This window comes from Mustelus asterias, chromosome 4 (genome assembly GCF_964213995.1).
Source record: "Mustelus asterias chromosome 4, sMusAst1.hap1.1, whole genome shotgun sequence".
Taxonomy (NCBI): domain Eukaryota; kingdom Metazoa; phylum Chordata; class Chondrichthyes; order Carcharhiniformes; family Triakidae; genus Mustelus; species Mustelus asterias.
The window spans coordinates 79,545,855-79,564,799 of NC_135804.1; the positions used below are offsets into that span (position 1 = coordinate 79,545,855).

General features: G+C 46.2%; 1 protein-coding gene across 5 annotated transcripts in view; it reads left to right on the plus strand.

Moving 5' to 3' along the window:
• Positions 1–9,275: 9,275 nt before the first annotated feature.
• LOC144492805 (interleukin-13 receptor subunit alpha-1-like) overlaps positions 9,276–18,945 on the plus strand; it is a 39,546-nt gene continuing 29,876 nt past the window's right edge. For all 5 annotated transcript variants that reach the window (XM_078211261.1, XM_078211262.1, XM_078211263.1 and 2 more), the window contains exon 1: positions 9,276–9,505. In XM_078211261.1, the coding sequence (XP_078067387.1) occupies positions 9,415–9,505 (91 nt within the window). In that variant the 5' untranslated portion in view covers positions 9,276–9,414. The remainder of the gene's footprint in view (positions 9,506–18,945) is intronic.

Genomic DNA, 18,945 nt, shown 5'->3' on the forward strand with positions numbered 1-18,945 from the left:
GGAAGGGCTTCCTCGGGTCAGGTAAACCGAGGCTCGGAGCTGATGTAAGGGCTTGTTTTAACCTTGCATAAGCTTCCTCCTGTTCGGGTCCCCATTCTATCAGTTTGCCCCCCGGGCCTCCTTCCTTTACTAGCCGCTGTATGGGCTCGGCTAAGGTTGCAAAATTGGGGATAAAGGTTCGGCTGTAGTTGAACAGTCCCAAAACCTTGCGGACTCCCCTCAGGGAGACTGGCCTGGGCATGACCTGGATGGCAACCCTTCTCTCGTGAGGCATGGTCCGAGTACCCTGGGATATCTCCTGTCCTAAGTACAGTACAGTGTCTCTTCCTATCTGGGCCTTTTTGGGGTTCACCTTCAACCCGCCCCTTTCTCGGCTCGCAGCACCTCAATCAAGGCTGCAGCATGTCCTCGCCTGTCTTCTGAGGCAATTAAGATGTCGTCCACATACTGAAGGACAGTGCAGCGGTAGGGGGTGAGATCTACTCCTTCTAATATCTTATTCATAACCTGGTGGAAGATGGCGGGGCTGTTATGGAACCCCGAGGGAGGCTCGTCCAGGTATATTGCTTTTCGCCCAAAGTGAGTGCAAATTTGTCCTGAGACTCTGTGTCTAACGGCACCGACCATAAGCCGTTTGCTATGTCTAACACTGTGAAAATACTATACTTAGGGCCCAATCCATTCAGGATTGTGGAGGGGCTTGCCACTATGGGATGTACCTTTGGGGTGACTTTGTTTAGCTCCTTATAATCGAGTGTTAAGCGGAAGGTTTTATCGGGCTTTGCTACTGGCCATACTGGGGAGTTCGTGGTACTAGTAGCGGAGTATTATCCCCCTCTCATCTAGGTCCTGTACAATAGCCCGCACGGCTTGGTATGCCTCCGGCTTTATGGGATACTGTCTGTGGGGGTTGTGGTCTGGGCCGGGGACATGGACCGGGTCCATAGGGACCTTTCCTGTGTCCTGCTTTTCCCTGGCTCATACTCCTGTCAGTACTTTACAAATTATCCCAAAAGGCTGGGGCTCTGTGTCCCAGTCTCTCTGAAACCTTTTAACACTCACGATCGTTGCGATGTTTTGTCAGGGTTGGTGGAGCTTACATTTGTTCCCGTTACTGTGGGGCCAATGAATCTTATGATTCCTTGGGTCTATGAGTATGCTTAATTCCTCTAAAATATCCATTCCTAGCATGGTTCCCTCGTTATTCTGGCACAAAGAACTGGGCCGGCACCAGTCGCCCTGCTACCTCTAAGATTACCGTCTTGCTCTTGTTCCCCCCACCCCTACTACGTGGATGTAATCCTTGGTCACGGGAAGGGGTAGGTCGGTCAGGGATACAGAGGCTCCTGTGTCTACTAACATTTCGCAAGGCAGGCCCCCCAGGAGGGCAGGCACGTAGACACGGTTGTCTCCCTCCGTGTCTATGGGAGCCGCCTGTGCTCATGCCTTCTCCAGGTCCCTCAGCCAGTTCAGGAAGGCTTCCTGCATGTCTATGTGGGTTTCGGGCTTGGGCTTGGGCTTTAGCCTGCACTGCTCAGCTGAGTGACCTGTTCTGCCACAGGTCCCACAAGTTTGTCCAGGTTCTGATCGACAGTGCCTAGCTATGTGCCCGGGTCTTCCGCAGCGGAAGCACTTAGCTGTTGGTTTAAAGTTAGGGGCATCTATTTTTGCAGAGGGACCTGGGTGCGGTTCGGTTGCTCCCTGCCCCGGCCCTCGCATCTACCCGGCTTGCCCACTGCACTGCGGTATCGTAGGTGTCCGCAGTGACAATACCTCATTTTAAAACTTCCTGATGTGTCGGGGAAAGCCCGTCTAAAAACATTTGGATATACGGGGCATCGTTAGGGTCGGGGTTTTCCTGCCGGACGACTCACAATAAGCCTCATACAGGCGAGCAGCAGAGTTGCTGCTGGATTCTCCCTTTTCCTGCCTACAGGATTGGATTTTTCCCCAGTTGGTGGTAGGGTTTCCCAGAGCTGTACAGACTGCGGGTTTAAAGGCATTGTATGCTTCCCTTTGGATCGCCCTGGAGGCATTGTTAGGGACTCCGTTCGCCCATGCCCCATCCTGGATGGTGGAGGTGGCAGGGTTCTCCGGGTCAGTGCTGGTTAGAGTCCTCCATTTATCTGAGGGGCACTTCTCTCTGACTATCTGGTGGATATCACGGGAGTGAAGATCGTGGACATCCCACATCTCCTCAAGAGTCCTCCAGAACTCTGTATTTTTACTTCGGGTGCGCAGAGTACCTAACTCCTTCAGGATAGTCTGCTTTTCTAAGGGAGTGAATGCTTTATAGCGATCCTGGCCATTAGATGTCCTCTGTACCGGGGCACATTTCTGGACGCTGCCGGGTTCATACTCGGGTGGTGCACTGGGAAGTGCGGGGTACACCGAAGACATGGTGGTCTCCAGGGTGCTAATTTTATGGGGTTCGGCTCGTAACTCTGTGATCTGAGCCTCTAAACTTGCAATACTCTTGTTCTTTTCCTCTATCTTTTTCTGGTAAACCTGGTTCATACGCACCACTATCACTAACTGTTTAACTAAAATTACTGCAGCCTTTTTAGAAGCGTCCCGCTGGTGGCTATTCCACCGTTCCCTTTGTAGGGGGAAGGACGCACAGGGGTCCCATCCCTCCGTGCACATTTTCCTGATTAGTTTCTGCTGTTGCATCCCAAATGCTCGGCTAAGAGATCCTTCTGGCCCCCATTCTCGGGAGAGGCTATCCTCTTGCTCCCTTCCTCCCCCTACGTATGAGCAACCTACTTCGGAATCTCTGTCCTGGGGTAATCTTTCCTCGGGCTCTCCTTCATGGGGCATTCTGTCTCTCTCTCTCTTGCCTTTCTGTACCTTTCGCATTCCCTCTTAGCCCATACCCCGCTCCTATTGTGAGTGCTTCTGGAATCTGTCAACCCCTTCGGTTCCCTAAGTTCCTGGCTCGCAGAGGTATGCCTAACCTACCCGCCCATCCAATAAGGCCTTTTTCTTTATCCCCCTTGTAAGCGTCCACAAGGGGTGGACCATTGTCACGGCAGGCCTTCATGTCCCTGCTGACCACCCGGTTGACGCACCGGGTGGTCAGCAGGGACATGAAGGCCTGCCGTGACAATGGTCCACCCCTTGTGGACGCTTACAAGTCCCTCTCCCAATAGGTAGCCGACAGCAGTGTACCTAACCGTGTTACAAATTTAAAGTTCTCAATCAGTGAAATTTGTGCAGTAGCCAATCAGTGTAAGTGCACTTTTTGTACCCACTCAGTCTACAGCTGGTATCCAGGTTGGAGGAAGTCCCCTCGTGGTCCCGACGGTGCTCGGATCCTTCCGGAATCTGGCAGTCTGAAATTGACTTCTCAGCCACTTGATCCTTGTCACCGTGGGTCCAGTGAGTGGTCGCTTCCTCCCGGGTTTCGGCACCAAACTGTAAGGGGAAGTTTTCTCGCTTCCGACCAGCATAAAAGACAGGCAGACATGAGGACAGTGCAAAAAGGCAACACAAACTTTATTCTCTGTTTAAAATAACAAAACCGCAGGCCTGGGGAGAGACAGCTGCTCGTCAACTGCTCTGTCTGGCCATTGTGCGCTTTACAATTTATCGGGTTTTGAACTTCGTGCCAAACATATGGTAATAGGCTCATCATTTACTCCCAGTTACATGATCAGTGCCTGCTAATAACACAAAGCAGTGGCACAATAGCAAGATATTAAAACAGCCATTTTCGATAGGTGGAGCTGATCCCATTTCCCCTGGGCTGATCTCTTTCTGGAGGGCTCCCTTTGTGATTTGAGCTTCTTGCATAATCTAATCAGTTGAGCTATTGAGCTAATCAGTTGAGCTCTGTGTTTCCCTGCTTGGAGTCTAACGTGATTAAGGCTGTCTGGAGTGATTAGGGGGTGCAAGGAGCCTCTCCATGAGTCATCACATTGCTGTTAACTGTTGACAATATTTTAAAATAAATTTGATATACACGTGTAAAAATGCCCATGATATTAAGCATAAAAGTCGTCTTAAGCATAAAGGTCACCCCCTTCACACATCTATGTCCCTCATAATTTTGTACACATCAGGCATTAATTACAAAAGCAAGGAAAGGACTGTGACCCTTTGCAAAATACCATTTTGGCCTCAACTGGAATATTGTGCCAGACCTGAAGGCCACACTTTAGAAAGGATGTGAAAACTGTAGAGGGGCTGCGAAGATGATTTATGAGAACGGTTCCAGGGGTGAGGGACTTCAGTTACATGGATAGATTGGAGAAACTGGGGCTGCCCTCCTTAAAGAGAATTGAAAGGAGATTTGATAGAGGTGTTCAATGCCATGAGGTATCTAGACAGAATAGATAGAGAGAAATTGTTTGGATTGGTGGAAGTGTCGAGAACCTTAGAGGACTGTGATACAAGATGATTGGCAAAGGAACACATGATGATATGAAGAAAAGCCTTTTCCACAGTGGGTGCTGAGCCTCTGGAATACACTGTCTGAGAGTGTTGTGGAAACAGATTTCACTGCGACATCCAAAAGGGAATTAGATCATTACCTGAAGGGATTTTTTTTTTAATGAAGGACTATTGGGAAAGGCAGAAGAGTGGGACCAGCTGATTTTCTCTGGCTGAGAGCCAGCCCAGATAAGATAGGCTAAATGGCCTCCTTCTGTGATCATTGTATGATTCGATCTGGTAATATTGTAAATTTATACACCACCACTGAAGAATTACTACAAGAGTGACTTACAGGTCCCTGGGCTGAGCTCCTGTGTCAAATGGCAATAAGAGTTCCTCCAACACCTATTGGAAGGATAAAATAAAGCCAGCCAGACTCCCACTCCTAACTGCCATACTGTGACCCGCCCTGCAGGAAAGTGCAAGTGTGCACTCATCACACCAGCAAGATTGTGTGGTCTGTGGTGCCACTGAATACAGCATTGATTCCTCTGCAGCATCAACACTTTTGGTGCATTTAATAAACTCTATTCATATGAAGCTGGGTTTTCAGCAAATACAGCAATGGAAACAGAGTACTAAGCTAGGGTGAATATTGACCATGACATAGGTGTACACATGTCTAACATGCTTCCGTCCCTTGACAGAATTGTTCCTGAACAACAGTAACAGATTTCATATGAAGTAAAACAATAATAACAAATATGCCTCATTGTGTAATTGAAAAGTACTTGCAGTGTTACGGGAGGGCCTGTGGATTTTTTTTAACATGGAAGGGAAGTTTTGGAAAAAAAGTTTGAGGAAGTTTATGCAGGATGGGAAATAGGAAGCTGGCCAGAAAAGTGTTCAGATCAGTGAGTTTGCACATGAGCGGTGGGAGAGAACATATTCTGAGTGTGACACAGCCAGAGTGAGTGTGGGTATCAGGAATTTGGAGCACAGTGGGAATTTGGAGCAGAGGGGAAATAGGTGATTTTTGATTTTTTTTGCTTTGCTTTCTAACTTCTTAAATCTTCAGAGAGTCATTTTGCCCTGCTGCAGCAGTGGAGGCTATCAGCAAGAGTAGAGGGTAAGGTCAGATAAATGTTTACTAGCGTCATTTTGTGGTTTATAGTTTGTATATTCTGTAGTAACAAGTATCAGGAAAGAGGGACCCTAGACTAATTGATTTAAAAGGTTTAATTTAAAGGACTAAGTCATGGCAGAAGAACTCAAGGCTATGATGATCTCTTCGTGCTTCACGTAGGAAGCTGGGAGCATTGCCAATGCCCGGGGGCAGCATACGTTCAGGAAGTGTCTCCAGCAGTCCCTGAAAGCCTAGGTTTCAGAGCTGGAGTAGCGGCTGGGATCACTGTAGAGCATCCAGGAAGCTGAGAGTCTGTGGATAGCATGTTAGGAGAGATGGTCAGACCACAGGCTAAGACTCCACAGCAAAAAGGGAATGAGTAACCACCAGGCAGAGTAAGAGGACTGGGCAGGTAGCGCAAGAATCCCCTGTGACCATTCCCCTGTAGAACTGATGTACCACTTTGGATGCTGGGGGAATGGCCCCTCAATGGAAAGCAGCAACTGCCCAATTCATGGCACCGTGGTTGAATCTGCTGCACAGGAGAGGAGTAAAAAGTATAGGAATGCAATAGTTAGAGAGCAAACTACCCAGCTTTCAGGAGAACAGTGACCACGACACCACACAACCCTGCCACAGCAACCTCTGCAAACGTGCCGGATCATCGACACAGATGCCATCATCTCACGTGAGAACACCATCCACCAGGTACGCTCTTGCAACTCGGTCAACGTTGTCTGCCTGATACGCTGCAGAAAAGGATGTCCCGAGGCATGGTACATTGGGGAGACTATGCAGACGCTATGACAACGGATGAATGAACATCGCTCGACAATCACCCGGCAGGAGTGTTCTCTTCCTGTCGGGGAACACTTCAGCAGTCACGGACATTCAGCCCCTGATCTTCGGGTAAGTGTTCTCCAAGGCGGCCTTCACGACACACGACAACGCAGTATCGTTGAGCAAAAACTGATAGCCAAGTTCCGCACACATGAGGACGGCCTCAACCGGGATCTTGGGTTCATGTCACACTATCTGTAACTCCCACAACTTGGGTTTGCAAAATCTCACGAACTGATCTGGCTGGAGACAATACACATCTCTTTAACCTGTGCTTAACCCTCTCTCCACTCACATTGTCTGTACCTTTAAGACTTGATTACCTGTAAAGACTCGCATTCCAAACATTATCTTGTAAATTGAGTTTGTGTCTGTATATGCCCTGTTTGTGAACACAACTCCTCACTCACCTGAAGAAGGAGCGACACTCCGAAAGCTTTTGCTACCAAATAAACCTGTTGGACTTTAACCTGGTGTTGTGAGACTTCTTACTGTGCTTACCCCTTTCCAACGCCGGGGTCTCCACATCATGGCCTCATAGTACCAGGGATCCGGGTTCAATTCCAGCCTTGGGTGACTGCGTGGAGTTCATGCACAGGTTCAAACAAGACTTCTTCACTGCACAGGACCTTCAACCGATGCTATACACTAGATACATCGATGACATTTTCTTCCTTTGGACTCATGGTGAACAATCACTGAAACAACTATATGATGACATCAACAAGTTCCATCCCACCATCAGACTCCTCATGGACTACTCTCCAGAATCGGTTGCATTCTTGGACACACGCATCTCCATTAAGGACGGTCACCTCAGCACCTCACTGTACCGCAAGCCCACGGATAACCTCACGATGCCCCACTTCTCCAGCTTCCACCCTAAACACGTTAAAGAAGCCATCCCCTACGGACAAGCCCTCCATATACACAGGATCTGCTCAGATGAGGAGGATCGCAACAGACACCTCCAGACGCTGAAAGATGCCCTCAAAAGAACAGGATATGGCACTCGACTGATCGATCAACAGTTCCGACGCGCCAGAACGAAAAACCACACCGACCTCCTCAGAAGACAAACACGGGACACGGTGGACAGAGTACCCTTCGTCGTCCAGTACTTTCCCGGAGCGGAGAAGCTATGGCATCTCCTCCGGAGCCTTCAATATATCATTGATGAAGACGAACATCTCGCCAAGGCCATCCCCACACCCCCACTTCTTGCCTTCAAACAGCCGCACAACCTCAAACAGACCATTGTCCACAGCAAACGACCCAGCCTTCAGGAGAACAGTGACCACGACACCACACAACCCTGCCACAGCAACCTCTGCAAGACATGCCGGATCATCGACACGGATGCCATCATCTCACGTGAGAACACCATCTACCAGGTACACAGTACCTACTCTTGCAACTCGGCCAACGTTGTCTACCTGATACGCTGCAGGAAAGGATGTCCTGAGGCATGGTACATTGGGGAAACCATGCAGACGCTACGACAATGGATGAATGAACACCGCTCGACAATCACCAGGCGAGACTGTTCTCTTCCTGTGGGGGAGCACTTCAGCGGTCACGGGCATTCAGCCTCTGATCTTCGGGTAAGCGTTCTCCAAGGCAGCCTTCACGACACACAACAGCACAGAGTCGCTGAGCAGAAACTGATAGCCAAGTTCCGCACACATGAGGACAGCCTAAACCGGGATGTTGGGTTTATGTCACACTATCAGTAACCCCCACAGCTTGCCTTCTGGACTTGCAGAATCTGTGCTGTCTGGAGACAATACACATCTCTTTAACCTGTGCTTAATGCTCCCTCCACTCACATTGTCTCTATCTTTAAGACCTGGTTGGCTGTAGAGATTCGCATTCTAATCAGTATTCTGTAACTTGATTTTGTGTCTCTGTGCCCTGTTTGAGAGCAGATTTCCACTCCATCTGACGAAGGAGCAGCGCTCCAAAAACTAATGGTATTTGCTGCCAAATAAACCTGTTGGACTTTAACCTGGTGTTAAAACTCTTACTCCCTTTATCAGCCAGCGGAGGTGACAGACATTGTTATCTGTTTGGGTGGAGTGGGGTGGCTATATGGCGTTGAAATGGTTATGTCACTGGACTAGCAACCCAGAACACGAGAGTTTAACTCCCACTGTAGCAGTTTGAGAATTTGAATGGAGTTGTTCTTTATTAAATCTGGAAGGCAAGAGCTGGACCACGGAGCTGTTGCAACATTACAAAAAACACGTTAATATGTGTTCTTAGGAGAACGAAACGCGTTGTCCTTATAAGCCGGCAGATATGTGACTCCAATCCTGCACTTTGACTGTTAACAATTCCTGGATGGCTTCCTTTGTATCAAAACAACTTCCAAGTCGTAGTCACGGGCAATACGTGTCAGCCTGGGCATTGCTAAGTCTGAAGAATAAAGTTTTTTAAAAAAAGATGCACAGCAGGTCTGACTGCATTGTCTGAGGGGAAAAGTCAGGTTTTAGCTTCCTTTAATATATTTGGATACATATTTAGATTGGTCAGTTTTTCATCCTGGCATTCTGTGGGCCATCTTTCGAAGATCCTGGATACCACCCTGTGGAGGTACGTTGGCAAATTTGACTTCATTACATTGTGTGGGCCACAGAAGGAAAAACCCGTTCAAAATTGTCAAATGCCAGTAAAAATGAGTCATACTGGAGTTGCATTTTAAGCTGTACAAGACCATTTCAGGCAAGTTTTGCTGGTTTTAAAACGAACCTTCTTTAATGAAAAGCAGATTAACTTGTGTGTCTATTTTTCTTTCACTGTTCGCGTTGAAACAGTCGGGGTGCTGGAGCGTGACAGTAAAGCAATTAATAAGGATTGTAACAAAACCTCCCACAGCCAGGGTGACGTTGCTGAGTGACTTAATGTTTGGAAACATTTCTTCCGCTTCCAGTGCGAAGGCTGAGAGCGATCAGGGAGTGACCCTGGGACAGCCACACCGAGCCACCCTGTCTGCCCGTCGAGGGACAGACTGATCCACAGAGCCCGTCTAAGGAGAGTGCTGGCTGCCCGCTGGTGACCAAGGTGGCGCGATGCCAGCCCCACTATCCCGACTCATATTGCTCTCACTGTCCTGCTCACTGATCGCCCGGACCGGGGGCAATAGCTGCTGTACCTGGTCAGGTAAGTGAGCTCTCTCCTCAAACCGCCTGAACTTTTAAAATTTATATTAAACTCCTTTTTTAACTTGGCTTTATCATCACGAGCTTCTGTTTTTGGGAGTCCTCAGTCTTCACAGGACCAGATGGGAGCACCCTCCCAGTCAAACTGTGTGGCTGCTATTAATTATTGATGTGGAGATGCCGGCAATTATTACATTAATTATTGATCCAGACTGCTGTCGACCCACGGCCAACTCGACAGGCGTTTCATAGATTCTGGGGACAGGTCTCTTAACAGTTACAATTTTCATTTACATAGCGCCCCTAAATTCCTCCCCCTCCCCCCCCCCCCCGAGCTAAATGAGATAACATTGTGCATCTAGCCACATGGCAAATAAAAAGGAAAATATGCGTTTATATAACACAGCAGCAGCTTTTACAATCGTTTGGAGTGTAATCATTGTTGTAATGTGGGAAGTCTGGCAGCCAATGTGGCGATCTGATAGTGACTGGATAATCTGTTACTGAGATGGGAAATGGTGTCTCCGTCTTTTGAAACGTGCCATGGAATCTGTCTCTCTGACAATCGCCGGAATTTTACCGCCCCGCCCACTACAGGAATAAGAACGGTCGAGGGACGGACCATTGGAAAGGTCCATTAACCTCAGGCCGGACCATTTTGGGACCAGCGAAGCTGCAAAATCCCATCCAATGTCTCAATTTGATGGTAGCCATGCAGCACCCGCAGTGCTGCACGTACCCAAGTCTCTGGAATGGGACTTTAACCAACGAGTGTCTGACTTCGGGGCAGGAGTATGGCAAAAAGAGCTACGCTGGCACCTCAGAAAGATTCTTGTCTTTGCGGATGCGTGTCGTACACCTCTGGTACTTTTCTGATTTTGTTCAGGTTTAAAGTTCTCACAGGGAAAAAAGACAGTACCCACCGTTTAATCTATTTCAAATAATCCAACCTTACAGAATCAGAGTGATAAAGGGCACAGACTCGTGAGCACAATCTCAGGAATATGTAGGGAATCCCAGAGATATGGGTCAGAAGCGAGAACAAAGAACTTGGCACTCAGCCAAATCTCTGTTCACTGCAGCGGGACCGGAAAATGCAAGCAAAGTCGGAGAATTCCGGCCGTGGTCTTTTGGTACTTGCTTGTGTTACTGAAGCATATCAGATTCCAAGAGTGATTGGCACGGTAGGTGGTGAAAGGCTGTTTTCCTTGCCTGGTGCACACTCATCAGGAGAAGCAGTCAGCTGTTTAGGACTGAGATCAGGAGCAATGTCTTCATTCAGATCTGTGAATCTTTGGCATTCTCTACCCCAGAAAGCTGCGAATGCAAGACAGAGGTTGATAGAATTTTGGAGGTGAAGAGAATCGAGGAATATGGGAAAGTGAAGTTGAGGTCGAAGGTCAGCCATGATTTTGTAGAGTGAGCAAGCTGGCTCACAGGGTCAAATGGACAACTTCTATCCCTATTTTTTATGGTCTTTGGTTGCAGCTAATGCCTGGGTAGAATTCCCTTCAGGTATACAAGCCTAAAAGCATGCAGCTAACCACTGTCAACATGTTCTCACCTGCCCTCTGTATTCTCGACTCTGAACAAGCCCAGGCTCTAAAAGTGAATCACATTTATGTTCCAAAGAAATATCAGTTTATATGAATCCGCTCTGTAAATGTGGGCTGCTGGCCCTACTCTGTTACATCTTGGGGAGTCACATAGTAAAAACAAAGTTGAATGTGTCCCCCTGCATCTGACTCCCCATGTTAGAATCATAGACTTATCGAATCCCTACAGTGCAGAAGAGGCTATTCGGCCCATTGTGTCTGCACTGACTCTTTTACTGGTACCAAGTATCTTACAGGGCCGTCTTCTCTGCCCTATCTCCTTAACCCCACACATTTCCCATGGCTAATCCATCTAACCTACACATCTTAGCAAACTAAGGAATTTCCCATGGCCAATCCACCTAACCTCCAAATCTTTGGACTTAAAAGTATTTAACAATGATTGAGCCAATACGGTGTCATACTTGGTGGGGGGGGGAATACCAAAAGAGAAAATGCTGGAAAATCTAAGCAGGTCTGGCAGCATCTGTAAGGTGAGAAAAGAGCTGGGGTTTCGAGTCCAGACGACCCTTTGTCATAGCTTTGACAAAGGGTCGTCTGGACTCGAAACGTCAGCTCTTATCTCTCCTTACAGATGCTGCCAGACCTGCTTAGATTTTCCAGCATTTTCTCTCTTACGGTCTCATACTTCATGTCTTTATATTTTCATAAAATATATTTTTATTACCACTATACGCTACTACATAAGTTTAAAATAAGCATGGTGTGGCATTGACAAGGTTAACAAGCCATAGTGGAAGAATATTCCTTGTAAATGTAGTAACAAGACTTGACCAGCACGCAGATATTTCTTCTGCTGCACAGCACAGCACCTGAGATCACTCATTTCTTCGACTGACCTTACAGCCTGGCTTTTACCTGTAGCATTACCTTCCTTCCCTGAATGGATTATTTGATTTACAACTCCTCCCTTCCAGGTAGCCTGCTAAATCCATAATAAGGGAGGGGAGGATTATCCTTCCATCCCAATTAGAATCAAGTACCTTCCCAGATCTCACCCCAATATTCAGAGACTCACTCACTGTGACCAGAACGGAGCTCAAATCTGTTATCTTCAGATTTCGAGAAGGAAAAACTAGCAGAATTACAGCTGACTCTGCACAGAAATGACTTTCCCATAAATGAATGCAATATCAATCTGCATTTGATAACTCTCTGGATTCAGTAGTAACTGGAATAAGCATTTTCAGCTCATTTTAAAATTCCTGTCCTTAATTATTTTCAAATCCTTCATTAGCTTCACCTCTTCTGCTTCTGTAATCTCTTCCTGCTCCACAACTTGCCAAGGTATCTGGACTTATCTAATTCTGGTCTATTTAGAATCAGTGTGTGGAGATGCCGGCGTTGGACTGGGGTAAACACAGTAAGAAGTCTCACAACACCAGGTTAAAGTCCAACAGGTTTATTTGGTAGCAAAAGCCACTAGCTTTCGGAGCACTGCTCCTTCGTCAGGTAAGTGGGAGTTCTGTTCACAAACAGGGCATATAAAGACACAAACTCAATTTACAAAATAATGGTTGGAATGGGAGTGTTTACAGGTAATCAAGTCTTAAAGGTACAGACAATGTGAGTGGAGAGAGGGTTAAGCACAGGTTAAAGAGATGTGTATTGTCTCCAGCCAGATCAGTTAGTGAGATTTTGCAAGCCCAGCAAGTCGTGGGGGTTACAGATAGTGTGACATGAACCCAAGATCCCGGTTGAGGCCGTCCTCATGTGTGCGGAACTTGGCTATCAGTCTCTGCTCAACGACTCTGCGTTGTCGTGTGTCATGAAGGCTGCCTTGGAGAATGCTTACCCGAAGATCAGAGGCCGAATGCCCACGACCGCTGAAGTGTTTCCCGACAGGAAGAATCCCCAATGTTAGTTGCTCTACTCCATTGTCTCCACTTTTCCTTCCTCCTTTAATACCTTTCTTAAAATCTGTTTTTGATCAAGTTGTTAGATCCTTGAACTAATATCTTCTTAAGTGGTTCAGTGTCATATCTTGTTTCAAAATGCTCCAGTGAACACCTTGGCATGTTGTATTATGTTAAAGGTGTTAGATGAACATAAGTTATTGTTATTGCAGAGGCTAATTCAGTGCAAGTTATTGTTGGTGATTATTATAGGAAAAATTCAAACACGTGGAAATGAAAAGGGTGTTTGAGAGCTCTCTCTTCTTTCTCAGTCCCACACTGAACCAAATATGGAAAATTTCTCCCTCAGCAGTGTGCACTATATGCAACTCCTCACAGCTCATTTAACCACTTCATACATTCTTATCTTGCGTTAGGTTTCATCAAGCTTTAAGTCCAGTGATGGGCAACCTAGGCCAGTGAGCGGACCACATGGGTGGCCCCCTCCTTCATCACAGTGGGCTGCAAGATTGAAATCAGGCTTGTTCATTAACCATGACGCCATGAATAAGATTAAATACATGTAATACATCCTGAATAGTTCATAACAAGTTATAGAAAATGCTTAATCATTTGTATATCAATATGTGGAATGTGGCAACCCTGCATGGGGCAACGGTCAACAAGATATCCCGTGGGCTGTACCCCAAACCCAGGGGCCCCTGTGCCCCTGAATCGCAGGTTGCCAAACATTGTTTTGATCATTCACTCCTGGAGGGAATAGGCTGCAGTCCTCCAAAACTAGAGTGACCTCCACTTTTATATTGTTTTTGAAATGAACATAGTCTGAGTGAGAAGGATTGACCATGTGCTCGCTCCCACATCCCTATATCTCTCTATCCTTTATGATTGACAACGGCCGCATAACTTCCTGGTGAGTCCATGGATGAAAGAATAATTTCCCACGCAGTTATCAGGAGACTGATCAGAAGGGCAGTAAAATATATTTGAGATTGTGGAAGAAGGTGGTTTGACTGACAATCATGAATCATCTGATGAGTAATGACGGACCGGTCGACTATCTGTTTGGAGTAGGGAGACGCTACTTTGCAAAGACAAATGGGAAAGGGGTGCCTGAGGGTGGGAGGTCATGTAATGAATTACATTCAATCAGAGCTGGCAACTCAATAACCCTTTCCATTACCAGAGGCCTCAAGAAACCTCCTTTAAAAGTGAGCAGGCCTCACAAGAGGCTTCAACCTATTGGTTATTACAAAAAGTCTATTACATAGGACGGCACAGCGGCACAGTGGTTAGCACTGCTGCCTCACAGCACTAGAGACCTGGGTTCGATTCCTGGCTGGGGTCATTATCTGTGTGGAGTTTGTACATTCTCCCCATGTCTGCGTGAGTTTCCTCCGGGTGCTCTAGTTTCCTCCCACAGTTCAAAGATGTGCGGGTCAGGTTGATTGGCCATGTTAAATTGCCCCTTAGTGTCAGGTGGTTAGCAGGGTAAATATGTGGGGTTACAGGGGTAGGGCCTGGGTGGGATCGTGGTCGGTGCAGACTCGATGGACTGAATGGCCTCCTTCTGCACTGTAGGGATTCTATGATCCTCTGTCTTTTCTTAAGCAATTTGTTGCCCATTACTAATTTCCCTTGAGAAGGTGGTGTTAAGCCACCTTTTTGAATCGCTTCAGTATATCTGGTGCAGGTATACCCACTGTGCTTTTAGGGTGGGTGTTTCAGGATTTGATCCAGTTGTGGCAAAGGAACGGTTCCAAGTCAGGATGGTGTGTGGTTTGGAGGGGAACCAGAAAATGGTTCCCATGCATCTGTTGCCCTTGTCTTTCTATGTGGTAGAGGTCACAGATATGAAAGGTGCTGTTGAAGGAGGCTTGTTGAGTGACTTGCATATAGGATATGCTCCTACTACTGTGCACCAGCAGTGGTGAGTGTGAATTGGAATGTTGGATTTAGGAGCTTGTATCGGCTATTTGGCCCTTCAAGCCTGCTCTGCTATTCGACAAGATCATGGCTGATCTGGTTGCAGCCTCGACTCAACTTTCCTGTCTCCTTTCACTAGCCAAAATAACCTTTGACTGACTCCTTTTTGATCAAAAATCTATCTAACTCAGCCTTGAATAAGTCCAAGAGTCAGCCTTCACTCTCTCTGGGAAAAAGAACTCCACAAACTAATAACCTTCTGAGGGAGAAAAAAATTCTCCTCATCTCAGTCTTAAAAGAGAGATATCTTATTCTTAAAATTCTTAATGTATGTTTGTATGACAGACATTAGTCTAACTGCTTTCTGCCTCTCTCCTTTCTTGAATGAAAATGTTTCATTTGCTATTTTTGAATCCACTGGGACTGTTCCAGATTTAAAAAGTTTTGGAAGATTATAATCAATAACTTTCTCTGGCAGCTATGTCTTTTAAAACCCGTGAATGCAGGCCGTCTTGTCTTGGGGATATGGCAGCCTTTGGGCTAATTGTTTTTCCAGCACATTTTCCCTGGTCACTATGATTGTTTTAAGTTCTTTCCTCCCTCTGCCCTCCTGATTTTCAAATATCTTTGGGAAAATCTCTGATGTTCAGACACAAAATACCTGTTCAAGACCTCCATCATTTCCTTGTTTTCCATTATCTACATTTCCCAGATGCAATCTCGAAAGGACCAACACTAGCTTTGCTGTTTGAAAGGTTTTCCTGTTTAAAAACTTGTCGAAACTCTTGCTGTCTGATTTTAAATCACTGGCCATCTTTCTGTCATACTTTACTTTCTCCCTCTTTTCTTTAGTTATTTTTTGCTGGTTCTTAAAATCTGACTAATCTTCTGATCTCCCACTAAACTTTGCAGATTTGCACAGTGTTTCTTCCAATTAAAATACCCCTTAACTTCCTTATTTAGCCATGGATGATGCATTCTTCTCAAAGAGTCTTTCTTTCTCACTAGGATAAATCTTGGCTGAGAATTAATTAATTTCAGCTTAAAAGTCTACCACTGCACCTCAACTGGACTACTTTTTAGCCTAGTTTCCCATTTCACTTTTGCTAGCTCTGCCTTCATACCCTCACAATTACCTTTATTTAGATTTAAAATACGAGTCTTAAAGCTACCCTTCACTCCATCAAACTGAACGTGAAAAATATCATGTTCCGATTGCTGTCATATAAATGCTCCTTTATTATGATTTTATTGATTATTCCTGTCTTACTGCACATTATGTGGAGATGCCGGTGTTGGACTGGGGTGAACACAGTAAGAGTTTTAACAACACCAGGTTAAAGTCCAACAGGCTTATTTGGTAGCAAATGCCATTAGCTTTCGGAGCGCTGCTCCATCCGAAAGCAAATGGCATTTGCTACCAAATAAACCTGTTGGACTTTAACCTGGTGTTATTAAAACTCTTACTGTGTTTACTGCACATTACCAAGTCTAGAATAGCCTGCTCCCTGGTTGACTCGGGAGGCATACTGCTCTAAGAAATTGTCCTGAATACACACAATGGACTCATTTTCCAGGCTAGCTTTACTTATTTGGTTTACTCAATCTACATGAAGATTAAAGTCACTCATGTTTATTGTGGTACCTTTCTTACATGTCACAATTATTTCTTCTTGTGTACTCTGTCCAACAGTATAATCATGTTAAGGGGGCCCATAAACTATTCCCACAAATATTTCTATCTGCAGGGCCGGGCAGATGGCGTCTGCTGTGGACCTGTTGCGGTGATAGGTGAGCTATAGTGGGTCCAGGTAATCTGGGAGACCGGAGTTGATGCATGACAAGACTAACCTTTCAACGCACTTCATAATGATGGATGTCAGAGCTACCAGGCGGTAGTCATTAAGGCAGGCTGCGTGGCTTTCCTTTGGTACATAATGGTCATCTTCTTGAAGCAGATGGGGACCTCAGATGCATTCGATCTGTGAACATTGTTGAGGAAGTAAATTATGTACAGAATGAATAATGATGCTGTTATCTGTGTTTGTGCACACAGCGAAGAAGGAATTACATTTGTACACCATTTTTCAGGAACTCAGGCACCACCCACACTGCCGCTCTCCCCTCCAGTGTTGCCTATTGATTTGTAATGCAGGGAGCCACAGCAACCATTTTATACTCAGCAAAGTCCCACAAATAAAAGTGATAATGACCAAATAGAATGGTCACAACACAGGAGGAGGCCATTCAGTCCATCATATCCATACCAGCTCCTTGCAAGAGCAATTCAGCTAGTCCCATTCCCAACCTTTCCCTTTTGATCTTCAGCTGCTTATCCAACTCTATTTAAAAGGCCTTCCTCTACCACACTCTCAGCCAGTGTGATTCCAGTTCCTGACCTCTCACACAAAACGTTTATCCTCATGTCGCCATTAGTTATTTTGCCAGTCACCTTACACTGCCGTCCTTTAGGTTTTGACCCTTCCGCCAGCCACTGTCTACTTTGTTTAGATCCATCATGATTTGGAACATTACTGTCAAACCCTTTCTGGACCTTCACTCCTCTGAAGAGTTTCTTTAATCTATCCAGGTAACTGTGAACCATTCGAGTGGATTTTTTCTGCACTGTCTCAAAAGCCTTCACATCCTTCCTTAGTGTGATGCTCATGATTGGGCCCAATTTTCAAGTTGAGAATGAACCAAAGTTTTATTTTAAAAATCATCATAATCTCCTTGTGTTTGTACACTTTGCTTCTATTTGTAAAACCCAAGATCCCAGTCCTGCCTTATGTAGATCTCATTACATTCCCTCTTACTCTGACTCCAGCCAATACCTTATTTTTGTTGATATCTGTCTCTCCTTTATAAACCTTGTTCAAACTTTCAAATGCTACATCCTGGTTCCCAAGCCCCTGCTAAAACCCCACTCCTGGGACCCCGCTCTGTTCACATGCAACCCTTCCAGCTGTGCTGGCCCCATCTCCCCCAGAACCTGTCCTGATGTCCCAGGAATCTAATGCCTTCCCTTTTTTGCCATCTTTCCAGCCACCTGGTCATTTGCTCCTTCCTTCTATATCCTGCACCCACTAGCAAGTGGTGCTGGATGTAATCCGGTGATCCCCTTGCTTTCTACCTCCCTGAAATCTGCCAGCAGGACCCCATCCCTCTTTCTGCCCATGTCATTGTATTGAGGTGGGCCATGCCCTCTGACTGTTCACTTTTCCCCCTCAGAGTGCTCTTTAGCTGCTCACTGATATCCTTGACCCTAGCCCCAGGGAGACAATGCAGCATCCAAGAATTACATATGAGGCTGCAGAAATTACTGTTTCCTTAAATGTTGAATCATCATTGCTTTCCCGATCTTCCCGCTTCTCCAGCCCTGTAAAACTGGCACAGTCGGCTTACTTCTGGCTGCTCTCCTTAGAAGTGCTATAACCCTCATCCATTCAGGATGGAACACTGGTCGGAGAGTGCAATGCACTCATAGGACTCCTGCACCACCTTCCCGATCCTTCTTGACTACCTGGCGGTCGCTTATCTTCTCTCTGCCTGTATATCTTTTGGCTATGGGGTGACCACGTCCAGAAGCATGCTATCTATGGGTTACCTCAGCTCCTCGGTGCAGCGCTCTTACACCAGCTAGATTCTGAAACCCAAAGCGGGAGCTGCTCCAGCTGACACCACTTCCTGTACATGTGGTTGTCCAGCACTCGAGAGTTCATAATCTCTGTTTTTAACCATGATTTTGATTGAGGGATAAATATTGGCGAGACCACCAGACACTACTTGTCTTCAAACTAACACAGATATTGCAAATAATCCGTCACCTGAGAGAGCAGAATGGCCCCTGGGTTTTTAATGTTCTGTCAGTAGTGCAGCACTCCCTCAGTACAGCACTGATGTGTGGGCAGCTTTTTATTTTGTGCTTTGGATGCATGTGTGTTACCACTGACATCTTTGAATCTGCCTCTCCTGCTGTCTCATTAGTAAGAAGTTTAACAGCACCAGGTTAAAGTCCAACAGGTTTATTTGGTAGCAAAAGC